The 20,779-nt window shown below is 56.6% G+C and overlaps 6 protein-coding genes across 6 annotated transcripts; 3 read left to right on the top strand and 3 right to left on the bottom strand.

The window, feature by feature from the left end:
• Positions 1-180: 180 nt before the first annotated feature.
• On the top strand, positions 181-4,527 carry BCV69DRAFT_284664 (hypothetical protein). Its single transcript, XM_025493122.1, has 5 exons — positions 181-1,185; positions 1,265-1,655; positions 1,741-2,566; positions 2,642-4,158; positions 4,237-4,527. Exons 1-5 carry the CDS (start codon positions 343-345, stop codon positions 4,398-4,400), a joined length of 3,741 nt encoding a protein of 1,246 aa, XP_025346228.1. The 5' UTR covers positions 181-342; the 3' UTR covers positions 4,401-4,527.
• Positions 4,438-7,472, bottom strand: BCV69DRAFT_284663 (hypothetical protein). Its single transcript, XM_025493121.1, has one exon. It carries the CDS (start codon positions 7,087-7,089, stop codon positions 4,495-4,497), a length of 2,595 nt encoding a protein of 864 aa, XP_025346227.1. The 5' UTR covers positions 7,090-7,472; the 3' UTR covers positions 4,438-4,494.
• A 191-nt stretch (positions 7,473-7,663) lies between these two features.
• On the bottom strand, positions 7,664-9,903 carry BCV69DRAFT_284662 (hypothetical protein). The gene has a single exon (XM_025493120.1). The coding sequence runs from the start codon at positions 9,584-9,586 to the stop codon at positions 7,979-7,981; it is 1,608 nt and encodes a 535-aa protein (XP_025346226.1). The 5' UTR covers positions 9,587-9,903; the 3' UTR covers positions 7,664-7,978.
• BCV69DRAFT_59532 (hypothetical protein) lies at positions 9,842-10,909 on the bottom strand. The gene has a single exon (XM_025495383.1). It carries the CDS (start codon positions 10,760-10,762, stop codon positions 10,097-10,099), a length of 666 nt encoding a protein of 221 aa, XP_025346225.1. The 5' UTR covers positions 10,763-10,909; the 3' UTR covers positions 9,842-10,096.
• A 1,940-nt stretch (positions 10,910-12,849) lies between these two features.
• Positions 12,850-15,302, top strand: BCV69DRAFT_59535 (alcohol oxidase). The gene is made up of 2 exons (XM_025495384.1): positions 12,850-13,404; positions 13,518-15,302. Exons 1-2 carry the CDS (start codon positions 13,080-13,082, stop codon positions 15,155-15,157), a joined length of 1,965 nt encoding a protein of 654 aa, XP_025346224.1. The 5' UTR covers positions 12,850-13,079; the 3' UTR covers positions 15,158-15,302.
• A 1,248-nt stretch (positions 15,303-16,550) lies between these two features.
• BCV69DRAFT_278597 (seven-hairpin glycosidase) lies at positions 16,551-19,291 on the top strand (the record flags this gene model as incomplete). The annotated part of the gene is made up of 4 exons (XM_025491211.1): positions 16,551-16,791; positions 16,873-18,866; positions 18,942-19,053; positions 19,185-19,291. The coding sequence occupies 4 exons, from the start codon at positions 16,551-16,553 to the stop codon at positions 19,289-19,291; spliced, it is 2,454 nt and encodes an 817-aa protein (XP_025346223.1).
• Positions 19,292-20,779: the final 1,488 nt, after the last annotated feature.

The following is a 20,779-nucleotide window of genomic DNA, read 5'->3' as shown; positions in this document are numbered from 1 at the left end:
GCGTGGGAGCAAAAGTGGCGTGTTCCGTCTGTGCGCCTCCACGCCCGCCGCCGGCGCCCTGATCGATCGGATGACGACCCCACACAGGCTGGGGCCGTGCACGAACACAGGCACAGCCACGAACCTCGGCCATTCACCGCCGTCGCTGCAAAAGGAAGACGGAAGTGACGCCAATCGCCAATCGCATCTTCAACACCGGACATTCAACGGAGACGAACACCTGAGTCTATCACTGTGTGCCTTCCAACACTAGACTCGCATCCCATTACTACTGCTACTGCGACGACGACGACGACGACGACGAGGGCCTCATCACACTCGCATAGCGCTTGATCGTCTGCAATGGCCGAGGAAAGCCCTCGCGCAGAGGGCTCTTCCTCGCGAGCCACAGCATCTGTCACTGCTCCCATCCCAAGCAAGGCCAGCGGAATCTCGGCCTCCGGCATCAAGGCAAGGTTTGCCCAGTATGGCAGATCAGGGAACAAGAACAGCACATACTCGGTCCACGGCAGACAACCCTCGGCGACAGGTAAGGACGGCAGCAATGAGCCCCCCACGCCGCCGCGCCCGGGTCCTGGGGAAAGAGCAACGTCTGGACTCAGATCATCAGGTGACGAGGCTTACAACGTCCCCGAGGGGACAACCTCTGCGACTGGAGCCACAGCCAGTATACCGGGAAACCCCCTTGCGCCCCACATCAACCTCATCATCATCAGTCTTGTAGCAACGGCGTTGATCTCCCTCTTCCTTTCCAGTATTCATTGGTCCCTCGGAGTTGTTACTATAGGCACTGGCTCCTACATCCTCTCTAAGGCCCTCGTGTCGCGGGGGGAGGATGTAGCCTATGCCACCCGCATCGCAGACAACGAGGCCAAATGGAACAAAGCCGAGAAGACCGAGTCCGTGGAATGGATCAACCACATCCTCGGTCTTGTATGGCCTCTCATCACAGTGGACATCTTTATGCCTTTCATCGACTTGCTTGAGGATGCTCTGCAACTCCAAGTCCCAGGGATCGTCCACGCCGTCAGAGTGGAAGATCTGGATCAGGGAGTCATCCCGCTCAAGATTCAGAGGTTCAAGGTTCTTGGTAGAGGAGAACAGGACTTTCTGCGAGATCGTCATGACACCCAGATCGAAGAGCAGCCCGGCGGGGTGGAGGACAGCGTAGACCTCGGAGAGCATGTGAGTTGCGGTCGGACAGACATTGGAGCTGTGTATTCGTGAACATTCTGCACTAACACACTCTTTCGCGCATGACCAGGTAAACCTGGAAGTAGATTTCTTCTACAGAGCACCTCCGCAGACCCGAAAGGGATTCACAGTCATGACCGCACACGCTGTGGAGGAAGGGATCGGTCCCGAAGGCGAAGATGGAACCAAGACTCCAGAGACCCCCTCAAGAAGGCCATCACTAGAGGAGGAAGGAGAGACACCACCAGAGATGATCCATCTCCTACTCTACCTCTCTATCGGCTTACAGAAGATCGCAGCTGTGGAGGTTCCCGTTTGGTGTGAAGTACTGGGTATCGAAGGCAAAATGAGGCTCAGACTACAGCTCGTACCTAACGCCCCTTTTGTCAAGCACGTAGGCTTCACCTTGATGGGACAGCCCAAGCTCGAGATCAAAGCCAAGCCGCTCGGCAGAAAAATGGGTGAGTGAAAGGCGAGAGAGAGATATCATTGCGACTTTGCTGACGCTTGATGCTGCTTCTTGCCTCGCGTGGCCGATCTTGGTAGTCATTGATGCCATGCAGCTACCGTTCTTATCCACCTATGTCCTCAAGTCGATACAAACGACCGTTGCTCCCTTTGTCTCGCCCGGCTCATATACGATTGACGTGGCAGCGCTTCTCGGTGCAGGAGCTGGGCCAAGGAACACCTATTCGGTAGGAGTGATCTGTCTGATCCTCCATCAGGCCTCAGACCTACCTGCAGCCGACACAAATGGCTATTCGGACCCTTTTGTATCCGTCTCGTTCGCTAGAGCGGGTAAGCCGCTCTTCAGAAGCCGAGTCTTGCGGAGAACGCTGAGACCGACATGGCAAGAGGTCGTGTTTGTTCCAGTATCGCCCGACGAGGTCAGAGACCACGAAAAACTCAGAATCACCGTCTTCGACGCCGACCGCTTCTCCGCTGACGACCCACTGGGTAAGATCGAAATCTCTGTTGATCACCTGATCCAGCGAGCACTGAAACGCTCAAAGGATTTCAAGAGCTCCACGATGATGGAGACTCGGACAGACAATCTTCAGCCCGTCAGAAGAGGTGGACAAGCGCAGGGACAGCTGAAGTACTCAATTGTGTTCAGCAGACTGGTCCAGCCAGAGGGCGGTGACGGGGTGGCTAACACCCCTCGGCGAGCTCAGATGATGCAACAGACTGCCCAACGGGCCAGGACAATGGGTGAGAAGCGGACCGACGATGTCAAAGCGGAAGAAAGAAGTGGAGAGACAGATGCCTTCCTGAAGGAGCAAGAACGCAACAACGGGGATCTCGGCGAGTCTCCTCAGGCCAGGCCGGAAGAGCCCGAATGCCTCGATCAGTATGAGACTGGCTTCGATCGGTGAGTATATGAAAGCTGTATCAATATAGTAGTGACGCGGTACTGATCGGTCTTTCTTTCCTTGACGCGTTTTAGCTTTGTCCGCTCACTCGGCCTCCCAATGGATCAGCATCTTCTCCAAGCTCGTAAGGCACGCCATGACAGAGTGCGGAAGCTGGTCGGAATGCTATCGGGCGAGCAGGCAGCGATTCTTGAGCCGCCTGACCCCGCTTGGCCAACTGGAATCCTCGCTTTCCACGTCCACTCCATACAGCAGCTTGAGGTCAGTCACACCCAGCGCAGCTACAAATCTGCCAACCTTTCGGGATCAGGAAGCGCGGAAGCGGCCAGCTCAAGCGGCGGCGGTAGTGACGGTGTATCTCCTGCCGCCCAGAGGATGCCATCGAGCTACGTCCAGCTTTTCCTCAATGACGAGCCGCTGCTGAAAACGAGGACAAAAACGTATAATTCGCGTCCGTACATCAATGCAGGCAGTGAGCGTGTTGTTGGTGACTACCGTACAGCTCGTATGGACTTTGTCGTCAGAGACTCTCGACAGCGGGAGGGAGATCCAATTATCGGTGTCGTGGGCTTCAAGATTGCGGACGTACTGAAGGAGTCGGCAAGGAAGACTAACTGGTACACCCTCACTGGTGGGCTTGGCTACGGTAAGATGCAGATCACCTTGCTCTGGAGATCTATCCAGCTGCAGGTACCTGCCTCCCTACGAGGATGGAACATTGGAGTGCTAGAGATCACGAAGCTTCAAGCGAGCGTCGGGCAGATGTTCGAGGGAAAAGATGGCTACTTCTACTTGCAGACGCCCGGCGGCAGGAAAGAACTCTCGGCTATCTCTGCCAAGCGCGAGTCTGATCAACCTGACTCGGCCTCCGGTCCTAGCAATCGTTACCGGTATGATGTGGACCTCTCCTCGCGAACAATACGCCTGCCTGTCCGACAGCGCTACCCTGGTCAGCTGGTTATCGAGCTCAAAGCAGGGACAAGGACGCCGGGCCGTCGTCGTCCGCAAGCCGTCATGTGCATACCCCTGAGTCGCCTAGTCGATAATGCCGAAGCATCCTTGAGGGTGCCATTGTGGGTGTCTCAGGACTGGTACCAAGTCGAGCAAGGTGTCCTCAAGGCTACTTCTGCAGACGAGCAGCTTTTCGAGGGCGGAAGGGATCAACACCTCAAAGAAGGCAACGAGAGCGGAGAACGCGTATCAGCGCTAGAGGAGCTCTGCCACGGCTCGGCTGCCGACTTACCAGAGGAATTGCCGTACGATGGAGGCAAGATGGTACGTGCTGGCTTCATTGACCTTACGCTGCACTTCTTCAGTGGTCTAGGAGAAGAGCACAAGTCGTCCCTTGCGGGGGATCACGAGTTGCGTTTCGCACACGAGGCATGGCAGACCATGGTCGATTGTAAAGAGCGAGCTTTACCTAGGCGGGCTGGCAACGGCAGCATGGCTAGGGGCAGGAGCGCTAGTAGTGCGAGCGCTGCTGGGTCTACGGGCCTGTATGAGCCCTCCATCATTGATCTTCATGGCGACGATGATGAGGTTGCCGGGGACGAGGTAGACTCAGACGAAGAGCGACTGCTGAGAAAGAGGAGTGAGTACGACTTCAGCTGTGAAAGTTTGTTTCGAGGTACAATACTGACCGTGAATCAATGCTTCGCCACGATTCCAGTCCTGCACCGTCAAGAAAGAGGCGCTGCGCAGATCAAGGGCTTCCGCACGGCCAGCTGGCTCAAGCAGAACCTCAACGATGGAATCGGTCGAGCCAAGCGGCTGGCCGGGGAACAAAGCAAACGACTCAGCAAGATGGAGGACGAGGGCGTCTCGAGCATTTGAATGGGGAAGGCCCACACGTTGGGACACTCATAAATAGGAGGAGGTGGTGCTGTATTTGTTTCCTTAGCTCTTCCCTCTGTAATAGTAAGATTAGCTACAGCCATGCGCTGGGTATATTCATCATGCACTTTGCCCATCGCTCCAAACGACCTTGCTCCTCGGGTGCAATGAGGGGCAGAAGCCTCTGACCTCCTCCACCCGGTCTCGGGTCTAGCTCCTCCAGTCTTCTCGAGTCCAGCGAAGGCATCAGCGAGGCGCTGCTTCGCGGAGCCGAAGATCTCCCCCACCCTTCCCCTTCCTCTTCATAGTCGCTGAAGCGACGTCCATCACCGTCTCCGCCTCCCCTACCACCGCCTCCACTGGCTGAACGCTGCTCCTCATCGAGGAGTACACTGCGCATTTCTTCCTCTGTGGCACTTGTGCTCAATCTCCTCTCTCCACTCATAGAGCTTAACCTCTCTTCTGCATCACACCAGAACATGGCCCAATTTCTTCCCTTTTGCAATTCTTCCTCGGTCTTCCCAGCACGCTCTGCCTCTGTACGAGGGTTGAGATCGATCTTGGCAAAACCATTGGAACGCTCGTAGTACCACTTATTGACTGGATTGTCCCCTCTGGATTTCCAGACTAGATCGCGTCCTTTGCCAAAACCACCTTTACCGCCATTGTCGTTTAGGGCGTCTAGAAGTCCCAGACCCTGCACTTCATCGCGTAGCGCACCCCAGAGGAAATCGACTGTGCCGCTTCCTTGTAGCGAAGGGAGGACGGCGAATTTGTCCAGGTAGGCCATGGGCTCTACACCGGGAGGATCGTCGGCAGAGGTTTCGAGGGTGACGATGGCTGCGCCTTGGTAGTCGCCACTGACAATGACGAAATCGCAACTCTTCCTCAAGCGCTCATAGTAGGCTTCGGCGTTGAGCTTGCGCTTGAAGGAGGCTTCGAGCAGAGCGGTGAGCTTGGTCTGGTCCACCTGCGAAAAGTCGTAGATGACATTGATGGAGAGTCCTGGACGAATAATCGTGGGCGTATGGCGAAGATCGCGCTTGTAGGATCGAAGCAACGCAGGTGGAAGACTGGGCGAATGGGCCGCCTTGTTGGTGATGAGGTTTGCGATGAGAGACCGGGGCGAACGATGCGAGACGACGATACCAGAGGAGGTGTGGGGCATGTATGACAAGCAGTCGTGAACCATTCGAAGATTCTCCATGGCTGTTGGATGCGACTCTTTCCAGACGAATGAGTTGAGGATATGAGAATACTCTGAAGCTAAATTGATGGCCAAGTGCGGATTACCGCCTCGCGCATGGGAGGGTATACCACCTTCTCGATTGATGACCATGAGCCGTAGGGGCGTCATGTCCACATGTGAGGCCATCAGTCCATGTAGGTCTTCAGATCCAGATTCCTCCATTTCAAGGAGATACTCCTCGGCTTCCCTGCCAGCAATAGCCATGTCCCTGGCCAGAGCGACGAGAACATCATCTGCCTTGACCGGTGTCGAAGTCTCGCCCCCGTCCGCCTCGGGGTCCGAATATAGAGCAAGAGGGGCAATGACGGGTATATGGTCCGTAGCCAACGCTGACCTGAGGGAAGATAGACCATCATCAGATACAAGGGGAGAACGAGAAGCAGAGGCCTGCATCTGTCGGTAGCCAAAAGCCCTGACTTGAGGATGCGAGAGTGGAGTAGCAGTCGTAGCCACATCTTTGTTCTGCAGAGCCGTGGCCGCACTAGATCCACTCGAAGAGTTAGGATCTGCAACATTCCCCGCCCCTGGAAAGTGCCGCGGCGCTAACAGTTCTGCATCTCTTGCAAGTTCGGCATCGACTTTGAACAGAGGGGAAAGAAAAGGTCTCGCGGGGGCTCCTCGACTGTGTAGGAGGTCGGCCAAGGCATTGACATCGTTGAGCATGGCTCTACGTAAAGTCGCTCTACGCATCTTGCTCAGCTGTCTTCTGCGTTCCTTTTTCTCTTCGGTAAGGTTGCGACCGATCCACGCTGCTAGCTCATTATCCTCCTTGTCCTCCTCGGCCTGCTCCATCCGTATGCCATCGGAGGAGAACTCAGAAGTGTAACCAGGAAGAGACCATTCCTCTCCATCGACGACGATGACAGAGACAAGACCGAGCTTCTTGAGATAGATCATACCATCAGCGATACTCTCTAGCTGCCTGCGCGTGAAAGGCCCTTGTACTTTGACCAAAGCGGTATGCTGCTGCACCGCTAAGCCTTCTGCCTCGCTAGTGCTGTGAGGACTAGCCGATGTCGAGCTTGCCCCCTCTCTTGAGCCCTGCGCAGTCGTCTCAGCATTCTTGGGAATCTTTGAATTCGAAGTCGAGGCAATCTGCGAATCTGGATGACTGTGAGATTCCTCGCGAAGATGATCCTGATTACGATGAGGCAGTCCATCTTGAGACGAGCCATCTGCTGCTTTTGCTCTGATGCCAACTGGTAGCCTTGCGGCGCTCCCAGGCGAGAGCAGTTGACTTCGAGCAGCCGCCCGCGCTGATGGTCCAGCAAGACCTTGTCTGGTCTTCAACCGCTGCTGAGCAACTGGCCCTCTGCTATCGACTCCTGTCTGGCCTGGAGGGGAAGACCTAGAGGCCCTGGGACCAAAAGTCTTGAGGTAACCCTTGCTGTCCCTGAGCGATGGCTGGGCGTTGAGCACCTCGAGGATGAGGTTCTGCATTCTTGACTTTGCCATCTTGACTCGCAGCAGGGAGGGCTCGGGAGTGACGAGATGATGAGCTCACACGAGGTAGCGTTGAGTATGGAAGAGAGGGGGGAAAGTGTAGAGGATGATGTTGGGTACGGCGATGCAGCCTCTCCTCTGCTCCGTCTTTGCCCTGTGCCCGCTTCGCAGCCGGAAGGGTAGCGCAGGAGGGGAGTCGGGGGACCCTAGGAAGCAGAGTGTCCCGCCCCGATATCTGCCTGAGACTGCAGTGGGCTACGGTATACCGTCGAACAGACGCCGTAAGGATGAGGATGACGAGAAGGACCACGCAGCAATGAAGCAATGGCTGCCAACGTCGGGTCTTTGTTGGTATCTCCCCAGAGTCCCTCGAGAGTCACACCTCACCATCGGAAGCGTCGGCGCGAGAAGAATTCAACGTGCCTCGTGCGGACTTTGATTCAACAGAATCGTCGAAGCGGACCGGCCTCCACCCAGACGGCCAAGCCCTTACTTACTTACCTCGCTGAAAGGGACATCGATTACAGTAAGAGACGCGGGCAAACACTACCCTTACAGTCTGAAAAGTCAGCAACAGCAATGAAATATCAAATTCAAATTCAATGAGAGTCCACTTGTAATATTCTTAATAATAGCAATATATACAGTAAGAAACGCAGCAAAAAGCCGAGCCAAGGCGAGACGAGGCCCATAGACGCAAGTGACGACTTCCCCGAAACCGGAGCCAACAAGGAGGGGAGCTGACTGGTTCAAGGATCGCACGACTTTACGTCTCAGGCCCGGCATAAAGTGGGGGAAAACAGGAAGGGTCCAATAGGATAGGAGGTTGAGCAAAGTAGGAGGGGGGCAGCGTCGGCTCGTGGGATGAGTCCTCGAGGCATCATACTCAGCCAGTGACGACACAGATGCCAGCCACAAAAGTGAATAGCACAGCACCCAGAAGAGCCAGACCCGAGTTGAGAGCAGCAGCCGTTTGGGCGCCACTGCTGCTGCTGCTGCCACTGCTACTGCTGCTGCTACTACTCTTACTCGTGCTCTTACTCTTGCTGCCCGACGAGGTAGTGGTGCTACCACTCTCGCTAGAGCTCGTGACCGCAGTCGTGTTCCTAGCGTCATTGAGGCCATCGACGAACAGCCACATCTGAGTAGAAGGATCAATGTACATCTCTTCGTCCACGTGGGTAGCATTGGCCACCACAGCAGTGTGATGGTTGGGAGCATTGAGGGTGGCTAGCGCTGCCCATAGATTCTCCCCACGAGTAATGTGCGAGTCACCCTGGTATTGGGCCTGGCAATGGGTATCTCCCGGTCCGTTATCATCTTGTCCCACAGAGTAGAGGAACCTTCGGTTCAGGTAGTCGGTCAGGATCTGATCCTTCTGACCTGCCTCGAACCTAGACCGTGCGTAGATGTTCATGGTGCTAGAATCGTTGGCGTCAATCCCATAGGGCCACTCGTTCTTGATAGCATCACAAGCCGCATCGACTGTGCAGGAGGCGTCGTCGGTCTTGCAAGTCGTTGCAGTCGTTGGATCCGGCACCGGTCGAGCGTCGACGGGCCAAACGTAAGAGCCGGCATTGGCGACCCACCACTTCATGTTCAGGTCTTCATTCGGGACGTTCTCCCTAAGCATAGCGTAACGCTGAGTGAAGAGTCCTCCAGCCGAGTGACCTCCAATGACGACGGAAGTGAGGGCGGGATAAGCAGTTTGGTTGAAGAAGGAAGTGACAAGGGAGTCCATGGCTTTAAAAGACGTGTAAGAGGAGTTATCCGGACCCTTGGTGATAGATCCAGTCGCCCATTGACTGCCGCTCCAGACGAGTTGATTGGAAGAGGCACCTCCAGCACTGAGATCATCGGTGTTCCAAAGGAGTGGGGCAGCCACGGCATAGTCTTCGAAGTTGACGTCGTAGTCCGCATTGGAGACGGCACACAGGCCGGTGTATCTCGCCAAGTTTGCGTACCTCCAGGTGTCGCGCGGTGCGCCCTGCAAGACGACGACCATTCTTTTGATCTTTGTCAAGTCTTTGCGCTCCAGGTAGAATGGCAGAACTGCACCGTCGTCCAGAGGAAGATCGACAATGTCAAAGTCGACGACCTGTGCCTTCGATTGCCATCCAGTCGTGTCCTCCCCGCCAACGGCGGATCCTCCGATGAAAGCAATGGGGCACGACGAGACAGGCGAGTTGTTGTCTGTGCCGTTGGCACCTCCGATGATCACCGTCTGTCCAGCGGTGTCTCCGGAGATGTATTCAGGTGGTTGGGCTCCATTGGTATAAGAGCTGGCGTACCACAGAGAGGTAAAGGTAGCATTGGTGGAATCGGAACCTCGGCGATCGAGGGCGTGAGGCTCTGAGCGTGAAGGAGGAGGGCGATGACGACGGGTCAGTCCTGAGGGGGACTGGTGGGCAGCGGCGTCAGCAGTGACGGCCAGGAAGGCCGCCGTGGTAGCCAGGACTGCGGAGATGCTGAGAACTGAGGAAGAGGCAAGCATGGTGGGCAGGGTGGTTGGAAGAGGTGAAGGTTGCAGATCCAAAAAAAAGCTAATGAGGTAAGGTCCGTTGATAGAGCACTGGTATAGGATAGTCGGCGGATGTCTCAGATCTCGAGCTGCTTTCGGCGAGAAGAAGAGGAAGGATTGATCGGGTAAGCTAAGGAGGATTCGTGACCCGCACGATGGCAGCCGAGAGTTGAAGAAAGGGCGACGTAGAGAGAGTGTTTTGGAGTACTAGAGACTAATGGTCAAAATAGAAAGACTAAAAGGAACAGAAGGAGAAAGGCAAAGTGGAAGCAGTGATTCATGAGAGATTGAGGAAAGGGGAAGGAGCCCCAAGGAAAGGGTTCTGCCGTCGAAGGGCCTCGCCTGTCGGCCGTCCGCCGCCGGCAGGTCGCCGTGATCCCGATGCTCAGCGGCTGTGCCGAAGATCAGCCACGCCCTGCGTTTCCGCGCCTGCATCGGCCCCGCCCACGCCACACGTCCAACGGGCCCTTCCGCTCAGCCAATTCACACGACCAGATCTCGGCATACAGCGGGCATTGGCAGCTGGCGTGCGTAGAGTGCTTGACGTGCCGAATCAGGGGCATTGACCAGTCGCAGAGGCGGTCGGCATCGTTGCAACAGTGAGCAAGCCACTGCCACAACTACCCCGCAAGCCTTGCCCCATGTGCAGGTGTTGACCATGCAGCCCATGAGAGAACGATAGGACCAAACAATCGTTGCTCTAGCTGTCGCAAGCAAGGGACACGTCCGGCTGCCGTATGTTGCGCTATACGCGGTGGTTCCGGCCCTGGTATCGAGCCCATCCGACGTGCAATCAGAGAGGTCACTTTCAGCTGCAAGACATTCTGGGAAGGTGATGGCGCTCTGAAAGAAGATGCACCGCATGCCTGGCGGTCCTGGCTTAGCAACACGGTCCTCATCTAGCCGCCGGTAGTCTGCCGGTGAGCCAGCCATCGCTGATAGTGAAGCCATGACTTGGGGGATCAAAGAGATACTGGACAGCCACGGCAAAGGCCCTTGCCCTTTGAGTGACACTGGAATGTCAACCCGGCGCTCAAACGGCACGATGCCGAGCTCTGTCTCGTCATCGGAGGCTTCGCGCGGCCGGAGAGACAGACTATGATTTTGCCCTCCCGTTGATGTTATTCGCAGAGACCACGCTTTGGGCATCGGCTACTGCGAAGGCGCAAAGCATGGCCCTTTCCTGCCGATACACCAGGCGGCCGCGCGGCAGCTATTTTTGGTGTGGGGGCACGGCACGCCATAGTGGTGCACAGCATGGTCATAGCGATGAACGGTACGGCTATGAGGTACGAGACTGCGAGGCTAGACCCCGAGGCAAGCCCGCTGTGCGATTGAGTGCCACGGTCAGCTCGACTTCGGGACGCTAGTCGCGATGCGTATCCTCGTCTGGCCAGAATCTGCTGGGCTGCAGTATCCTTAGGGGTGTTTCTCCTATGCTACTAGACTGCTCGAGCACAACGAGAGCTTGCATCACACCACAGTCGCCAACACAGAGCAGCGTCAAATCCTGTCCCTGGACCACTTGCGGCATTTCTGGAGCACGCGAACCCCCTTGACGCCCCACCGCCCCGGCCATGCTCAAAGACAGAAGAAAGACCTCGATATTCTCTGTCATGCCAAGTCACGATGTGTGTCAGGGTGATAGCAGAAGGAGAGATGGCCGCATTCACATTGTAGCCTCTGCGAGCAGCCTCAAGGTGGGTGCGCCCATGTCTCATCTCAAGAGGAACCCGGGTGTAGCAGCGTGTTTCCATGTCTCACAGAAGAGGCGCATAGGATCCGCCTTCCAAACCTGAAGATTGCCTTGCACCCACCAAGACTACTTGTCTCGCCTAGAGATTGCGATGATCACATGCAGCCACGCCCGCACACCGTCGTCTGGCCTCTCTGTCTCCTCATAGCCACCGCCCTCGCCGCCTGCCTCAATTGGTAGCTCAACCTCTTGCTTGCGGCTTTGCTTGTTCTGTGCACGTCGCAGTGCAGGTCTCATCGGTAACTCGCTTACCTCATCTTCTCTGACGCCTCGCCCCTGCGTCGGCCTTCAAGCAGCGACCCCCTGACAGAACGCCTTGTCTGCGTCTGCCTAGCGAAAGAGAGCAGTGCTCTTTCCGCCCTGTCTGGGCGTTGGCCCGCATAGATTCGCGTTTCGCCCTGGGCCTGCTGCAGAGGCAGTTTCAGAGCCCCTTACGGACAGGACGGGTGGTTCAGACCGTCCTCTGTCTGCCCTGCAGAATCGCACTGCAGTACAGGCCTCTCATCTCACGTCTCTTCGCAGCGCCCAGTCACGGCGCAGACCCCGGCGTTTTCTGTAGTAGGGATAGGTGCCTTTCTTGCCTGCGCTAGCGCCCGGCCGGCCGCGGAGCAGGCAAGCCGGTGCGCCTACGCCCAGTCGTCTCAGAGTGTGGGAAGAATTTTCTGCGAAGAGCAGAGCAAGGGGCAGCTCCGAGCGCCCGCACCAGAGTCAGTCCACATCGTCGCTCAAGGTCTGCGATGCTGCGCCCTGCCCTGACTTAGAACAGTCACAACTCCAGAGGGTAAATTGGCGAACAAAGGCGATGTAGAAGTTGCTGCAGGTCGCAGTCGCCGTCGTGGGTTTCAGACTGGCTGAATTCTAAGGTATCGCTTCGCCCGGCGATGCGAAGTGGGGGTGCAGGGTACCCCCCTTCCGTGGGACATAGGCACTAGAGGGCACAAGGGCGGCTCTCGCGGGGAAAGGTGGCGGTTGAGCTTATTCCCACTTTTGGACTCTCACGAGTGGGGATTTGTTAGGCTCCGGGCCTTGGGGCTTGTTTGCTTGCTTGCAGGCGGCGGGCGGCCCAGGCAAGTGGGCGGGCGTGCAGGCGCGCGTGCGTGAGTGCGTGCGTGCGTGCGTGCGCCCCTAACAAAGGTGATCGGTCTTCTAGCAAATGGGCGCAGTGGGGGCCCTCGAGGGAAGGCGGTGCTCCAAACCTGGTGGCTTGTCGCAGCAGAGTCCAGGCGAGGGCGGAGAATCGAGTGAGCCATGGGCCCGAAAGAATAGGCAACCGAGGTCCAGGTAGCGAGGCGATAGAAGGACAGAGGAAAGCGGGGGGTCCTCTGCCTCAGGTCTGACCCTTTGGGACCTGAGGCCGAGGAGCTGGGGACAGAGCTTCAATCTGACAGATCAGAGCGCCTCATGTCAAGCAACCCACCTGTGTCAGAATGCGGGATTCGATCGCACAGGAGTTGCTCCTGCCGCCGACGCCCACGCACTCTCCCCTATCCCCTCTTCGACGGCGCATCCTCAGGGGGATGAGGGGCCGGCCAGGTCAGTCGAAGGGGGCGCACCATATATAACATCGCAACAGCTCGGAGTCCGCCGCCAGCTCCTGCTCCTCCTGTAGCTTCAACTCCCTCCATCGTCCTCCTTCTGGTGAGCGCTTCGGTCTCACTCCTCACCTCCTCTTCCTTCACCACCCTCCTTCTGTTCACTCTCATTCTCAAGATGCGGTCGACTTCCTTCCTTACCGCCGCCACCCTCCTGGCCGTCTTCAATGCCCTGCTCGCTCTTTCTGCCCCTTCTTTCAGTGGTGACTCTGCATACGAGCTCAGGCTAGCTGCTCGCAGGCAGCAGGACATTGATTTGGCCCGACGAGGGACCACCCACGACGCCAAGGCCTTTGCCTCGAAGAGCTACGACTACATCGTTGTAGGAGGCGGTACCGCCGGTCTAGCTGTCGCTGCCAGGCTCAGTGAGAGCGGAAAGTACACCGTCGGTGTCCTCGAGGCTGGTCTCGACGGCTACGGTGACCCGCTCAATGACATTCCAGGTGAGCATCTAGAGGTCCAGCAGAACTCTGTTGAACTCGGGCAGTTTGATTGTTCGAATACTGACTGACATGTCCTCTCGCGCGCGCTGTCCTCTGCCACTCCTGATTGTCAGGTGAATTCGGAGCCAACCTCGGTACCAAGTACGACTACAACTACACTACCGAGGCCAATAGCGAGACCGGCGTTGGCGCTCTCGGCTGGCCCCGTGGACGAGTCGTCGGAGGAAGCTCTGCTCTGAACTTCCTCGTGTGGGATGCTGCCTCTACGCACGAGTACGATGCTTGGGAGGAGCTGGGCAACCCCGGATGGAACTGGGAGACCATGGACAAGTACATGCGCAAAGCAGAGAACTTCACTGCTCCTACAGCCCGAGTCGAAAAACTTCTCGACACTGAAGTCGTAGAGTCCAACTACGGAAGCAACGGTCCCACCCAAGTGTCCTTCACCCGATATGTCAGCAAGCAGGTGCAAAACTGGATCCCTGCCCTCAAGACTCTGGGTATCGCTGGCAACGATGAGCCCCTCGCTGGTAAGAACGTGGGCGCCAGTGTTCAGCCTGCCAACATCAACGCTCGCAACTTCACAAGGTCCTACTCCGCTCCAGCCTACTACTACCCCAACCAAGGCCGAAAGAACCTCGCTCTGCTGCCCAATGCCGTCGTTCAGCACTTGAACTGGGCTACTAGCGGCAAGAGCAAGAGTGACCAGAAGACTGCTACTGGTGTCACCTTTGAGAACGGCGGAAAGTATTACAATGTCACTGCCAAGAAGGAGGTGATCATTTCCGGTGGTGCTGTCAACTCGCCTCAGATTCTCGAGCTGTCTGGTGTGGGCAAGAAGTCCGTACTCAAGGCTGCTGGTATCACTCCCGTCATCGAGAATGACAATGTCGGAGAGAATCTGCAGGACCACACCTATTCTTACGTCACCTTGAAGGTTGAGAGTGGCACCACCACCCTTGACTCGCTGAAGTGGAACACTACCTTTGCCTCTCAGCAGGCGGCTCTGTACGCTGCTGGCAAGGTCTCTATCCTCGACGAGACTGTGCCCTCGATTGCCTACATCAGCGCCAAGACTCTTCTGGGCAACAAGACGGACGCTGCCATCAAGAAGGCTGTTTCGTACGTCAAGACTGTCGATGCTCCTTACAAGGCCACTCTGCAGAAGCAGATTGACTTCCTGCAAAAGTACCCCGACACAATCTCCCAGATGGAGCTCATCGGAGTAGACGGCTACTTTGCTGGTGTCGCTTCTGGTTTCGAGGCTGGCAACAACTACATTACCTTCCTTTCTGCCTCTCAGCATCTCCTCGCTCGAGGATCGGTCCACATCAACTCGAAGAACCCCTCTGTGCAACCCACAATTCAGCCCAACTACTACAACAATGAATTCGACTCTACCGTTGCCATCGAGGCTATTCGCATGCTACGAAAGATTGGTAACACCAAGGAGTACGATTACGCCAATGGAGGCGAAATCGTCCCTGGTTCCGACGTGCAGACGGATGCAGAGATCCTGGCCTTCCTCAAGGGTACGGGAGGAACGACTACCGAGTACCATCCTTGTGCCTCGGTATCCATGCTGCCACAGAACAAGGGAGGTGTGGTGAGCCCGAAGCTGGTGGTGTACGGCACTAAGAATGTGCGCGTCATCGATGCATCCATCATTCCTTTGCACGTCTCTGCACACATTCAGAGGACGACTTTGGGTGTGGCAGAGTATGGATCTAAGCTTGTTCTGGACGATGCTTAGAGTGAAGGGATTCAATCGAAGGCCTTGCGGCCATTGTCACTCAAAACGGACTCTTTCTTTTCTCGCTTTTGACTCCTCTCAATATAAACACCTTTTCTCAGCGTTTCCCTCTTCTTGTGCACCTGAGTGAATGGGAGACCACCCCTTTGCGGTTGTGTAGCCACTCGACGCGCCCCTCATGAGACCCCTTACTGATCGCCCTTCTTTGTCATTCGAGTGCCGCTCAAAGCGCCGCCTTGTTTCGAAGAAGCTTCAGGGGCGCACGATTGTGTTTGAGATTGCAGAGGTTGATGCATCACTGGTGTTGCTTCACGGGGGCGGAACTTACCAACCTCGTCAGTCGCAAGGCGGATGAGCAGGGTCAAGCCAAGCCCGCGACTTTGGGTCGTTGGAAGTCCGATGCAGGCGATTTACGCAGCAGTAGATGGCGGACGCAAGGAGGCGGGCGGCCAGGGTCAGGCGAGTGGAAAAAGGAACCCTCGGGCACTCAGAGGCAGCAAGCATTTCAGGACTTGCATCCATCGGGGTCCAGGGCCGAAGAGGAAAAAAAGAAGGGAAACAGAGGAGAGGGCCGGGCTCGAAGGGTTGCAGCCTTGGCTTCCCCACAGTGCAACAGTCAGCGCCGGCGGCAGGAGACGAGCGGAGGCCAGCCACTCCCTGCTCTCCTTTCCTCCGGCGAACATTCAACGTCTGCTCCCACGCTCCACGCTCACCTCGCCCCCAGCGCACTCCACTGCTCATTCACACCCCCCTGGCACCAGCATCAGCAGCAGCAACAACATCGGCAAGGACCTCTTATTCCTCCTCGTTCATCTCTCTTTTCCCTCTTCACCGCCCTTCACCACGGCCCATCCTGGCGTCTCTCCCCTCTACACCTCCCTCGCACCCATCTGTTGCCTCGCATCTAGAAGCCCAAGAGACAAGACCACACTCACAAGAGGAGCAGCAGCAGCAGCAGGACTCACAGGACTCACAGCAGGCCAGTCCCGGTGGTGTGGATCATCAGCCCACCCTGGTCGAGGCGACGAGATCCGCCAGTCCACCAGAGAGCCATCGAAGTGGCCAAGATAGCAATCGCAATCGCACTCTAGCATCGCAGCCTCCTCTCACCGCCGACGCCACATCCCCACCATCAGCCCAGCTCAGACGGCGACCTGGCAGACAGACCCAAGGGGGAGATGAGCAGTCGTCCTCTGCAACTTCCACCGCCACTTCTTCTCGCAATCTAGATTCGACAACGCTCACGACAAGCATACACGAGTCGCCTACAGACGATCACGGCTGGGAAACGACGTCGTCTTCTTCCTCTTCCTCTTCCATCTCTTCTTCTTCTTCCTCCTCCTATTCTTCAGTTTCCTCTCCCTCTTCCGCTCTTATACCACCAACATCCAAGATGGTCGCTCGCAATACCTCCTCTTATCTCCCACTGGCGGGATCCTCCTCTTCCTCCCCTTCTTCCTCACGCTCTGCATCAGGAAGGATGTGTGGACCCTCGAGCAGCGCCCTCTCTTCACTCGCACGCAAGCTAAAGAGGATTCTCCTCGTCCTAGTAGCATTCGTCATACTGCTGCAGCTACTAGTCTTGCTACCTTACTTTGCGGGAGAGGAGAGAATGAAGGGATGGGGTCTTGAAAGTGAGTCGCGTGAGAGGGAGACTGCAGAACGTTGCACATGGTTCGATGGCTGATAACCCATTACTCTCCACTCTGATTCAGGCGTACCTCATCCTGCACCGCCGCAATGGATGCAGCCCGGCAGTTGGGCGACAGGGCCACCTGGACCGCCCGGTCATGGTCCTCCTGGTCATGGTCCACCCGGAAGGCCGGACGATCATCCTCCGTGGGACGACGGAGAAGATCACTTCACAGGTGGAGCTACTCCCATCGATGCTTCCATAGCATTCCCTCCACCATACCATAAAACATTTCAAACCTTTGACTATGCCCACAACTCCGATGCCAACCCTCACTTGGGTCAGATTCCCGCTCTGCATCTCAACGTACTCAACTCGGTACCAGTACTTGTCGCGCCGCCTTTTCCGCCAAAAGCTCCCGAGATCAACTCGTCCGTTTACAATCTGAGACCTTGGGACAAGGAGCTGAAGGGGTCGAACACGACATGGCAGGACTCTTTCAAGGCCCATCTTCAGCCCATGGAGGAAGACCCTCGCTCGGCGCCCTTCAGCGGCTGGAAACCCCCTCTTGCTATGCTCGATACATCAAAGCCCCCTGCCGAAAAGCTGGGCAAGGTCCAGTTTGCCTTCACAGACCCTACACGGCGGTCTGGCAAACAGGGCGATGAAGCGCGAGAGAAGCTCCTTGCAGAACGTCAACGGTTGGTACGCAATGCCTTTCTGCATGCTTGGTCTGGCTACAAGCGTCTAGCTTGGGGCCATGATGAACTGCGTCCCGTCAGCGAGAAGGCGCAGGACAATTTCAATGGATGGGGGGCCACCATTGTAGATGCTCTTGACACGCTTCTGGTCATGGACCTTCCCGGCGAGTACGACCTCGCGCGTAGTCACGTCAGGGACATTGACTTTGCCTTGATTGGTGGTGAGCGCTCGGCGTACGGCTCTTCTGACGGTCGCCTGCCCGTCTTTGAGACGGCAATTCGTTATCTCGGCGGTATGCTCGCGGCCTACGACCTCAGTGGAGATGAGCTGATGAAAGATAGGGCAGAGGAGCTAGCGCAGCGACTCGAAGCCGCATTCGACACCAGGAGCGGGGTGCCCGTGGGCAGAATCAGATTAGCAGAGGACATCAACCAGCCGAGACCCGGCAGGGGCAGCTTTGGATCGACTCACAGCTTCTCCTCGGTTGTGCTTTCGGAAGCGGGATCTATGCTGCTCGAGTATACACGTCTTTGGCAAGCGACGGGGAATCGAGCTTATTATGACCGCGTACAGAGGGTGACGGATTGGTTCGACAGGAACATGACTGAAGGAGCAGGACAGGGTGGATTGCTGTACAACATCATCTTCCCAGAGCAGCACACCGGCTCAGGGTCTCTGTCCTTTGGCGGAATGTCTGACTCGTACTACGAGTACCTCATCAAGGAGCACCAGCTACTTGGCGGGCGTGTGCCGCAATACGGACGCATGTACTCGGCAGCCATGGAGACTGCTCGAGGTTTCATCATCAGAGACGTCCACTCCGTCCCCAATACCTCTCTCCTCGTTCCAGGGTCATTCGAGCACAAGACTTGGCACGCCAAGTTGGAACATCTGGCTTGCTTCACGGGAGCTATGGCTGGTCTAGGAGCCAAATTAATGCCCAAGGAGAGGGGCAAAGACTATGCTGTTGCCCAGAGAATCTCCGAGACGTGTTGGTGGGCGTACAACTCTACCAATACCGGTATCGGACCAGAGTACACCATCTTTTACGAAGAGTACAAGCCGCATCGCGGTAAGAATGGAAAGAATGTTGGAAAGTATGGCCAAAATGCTAAACCCTCTGGCTGGCCGATCGAGGGTATCCGTGGTCAGCTTCCGGACTATAGAGGCCGACCTGAGACGATTGAGAGCGTCTTCTACATGTGGCGCATTACAGGTGATCCAGTCTGGCAGGAGAGGGGTTGGCAGATGTTCTCAAGCTGGGTCACACACTCGATGACCAATGTGGGATTCGCCAATATACAGGACGTGAATAAAGTGCCGGCACCACTGACGGATAGCATGGAGAGCTTCGTATTTGCTGAGACCTTCAAGGTGAGTCGTGAGATCATCAGCCCCAAGCATGATCCCGATTGTACGCTGACACCTTGAGTCTTTCCCTCCCGCCAGTATTACTATCTGCTCTTCTCGCCACCGGACCTCATTTCGCTGGATGACTATGTCCTGACCACTGAAGCACACCCCCTGCTTGTGCCTCAAAACGGCAAGTGGGCGCAGCCAGGTAAAGGACCTCGCTCCTTCTGGTCTGGGCCCGCGAGCTCCGCGAACGCAAAGATCACAACAGGCACAAGCAGTACCTACACGGGTGGAGAAGCCTCCAATACTGCGCCAGGTCTTCTGACAAACGCACAGAAGCACAGCGTGTACAAGGCGTGGGCGGAGCGTGTGGCCGAGAAGGAGAAGAAAGAAGCGGCAGCACAGGCCAGGATGGCACTGAATACGGCGGTGCAGATGGCTAAAGAGAGGGGAGAAGATGCCGTCTCTGCACTCGTTGCGAGGATGAAGGGCTGGGTGGGAAGCAGTGAGGAAGAGACTACGGAACTGCAGAAGCGGAGCTCCACTCTGGAGGGGAGCGAAGAAAGGGCTACTTCCTCGGCGGTTGTTGACGGGGCTTCAGTCTATGCGGAAGCAAGCTCAGCCCCTACAGACGAGGCGCTGATGAGTAGGGTTAAGAGCGAGCTCAATGCGCTCATCAATCTAGCCTTGAGCAACATGGAAGAGGACGCTACCTTGGAGGATAGTGGCTCCCCGCAAGCCTCTCCAGTGGCACATCCCTCCTCTTCGGCAGTTCCAGGAGAGTACATCACATCAGACTCTGCCGCTCAAGATCCAGCAGCAGATGAGAGCCTGCTCTCTAGCAGCAGCAGCACCACCACCTCTCCAGCCCTCCTAGAGGGGTACGTCTCCATTCTCGTCGAGACGGACGTTGAGGTTCCCGTCGAAGTCCGTTTCCTCCCGCAAGCCTTTGCACACATGGAGATGACCGATGAGGATTTGGCAAGATGGCTTGCGAGGGAGAATACGGCGCCTGCGAGGACGATTAGCTCGTGGGAGCTGCTAGAGGGAGGAGCAAGGCAGGTCCACTTTAGTGCTGGGGGTACGACTGGAGAGCAGAAGGAGCAACATGCAGAACAAGAGGTGCATTCTGCACCCACTGCTGTGGAGGGCGAGATGGCCGAAGCTACACACGAAGCACAAGCACAAGGAGAGGAGAAGGGAGAAGAGGGCCTTCTCTCCCTCGAGGACGTCTCGGCAATGGGCGTCGATGTGCTCCGCGCCGCTCTCAAGTCCATGGAACGCCACTTTGCCATCTCCTCTTCCCTCTCTTCCTCTCCATCTTCGGTTGCCGCTGCACCTACCACTACTGTTGAACCGAAGCAGAGCGAAAGTGAAGGTGCAAGCGCAAGTGATCTGACAAGCAGCACGAGCACAAGCACGGGCACACAAGACTTCTCCTCTCTTTCTTCTTCTTCTTCTCCACAAGCACCGCCCCCTCCAGCGCCGCCTGCACCAGCCCCCGCACCTCAGCAAGCCGATCGTGAGCTCGGTGCGGATTCTTCACGCGGGGGCGCTCCGCGGCAGGCCATGGGCTTTGGTGGACGGATGATGTATCGCGCTCAGGCTGGACAGAGGCAGAGGGAGGAGCAGGAGGAGGCACTTCGGCGACGGGAGCGGGAGGAGAGGGAGAGGAGAAGTGCCAGTGGGAGTGCAAGTGGAAGTGCAAGTGCAAGTGGCAGTGGAAGTGGAGAGATTTTACGGAGAGGGAGAGTGGAGGAGGGTGGAGAATAGGCGAGCAAAGGAAGGAGTGCGAGTGCTCGATCTCCAGATTCCTGCTAGACAGACAGACGGACGGACGGACAAGCGGACAGACATTTTTGGGCGGTCTTGGAGTCACCCCGGGCTTTCTTCTTCTCTCTTCAATGGACGTGATCTGAAATCAAATGACG

Source organism: Pseudomicrostroma glucosiphilum (genome assembly GCF_003144135.1).
Source record: "Pseudomicrostroma glucosiphilum strain MCA 4718 unplaced genomic scaffold BCV69scaffold_13, whole genome shotgun sequence".
Classification (NCBI taxonomy): domain Eukaryota; kingdom Fungi; phylum Basidiomycota; class Exobasidiomycetes; order Microstromatales; family Microstromataceae; genus Microstroma; species Microstroma glucosiphilum.
Note: the sequence above shows the minus strand (reverse complement) of the source record. Positions and strands in the feature narration are given on the sequence as shown.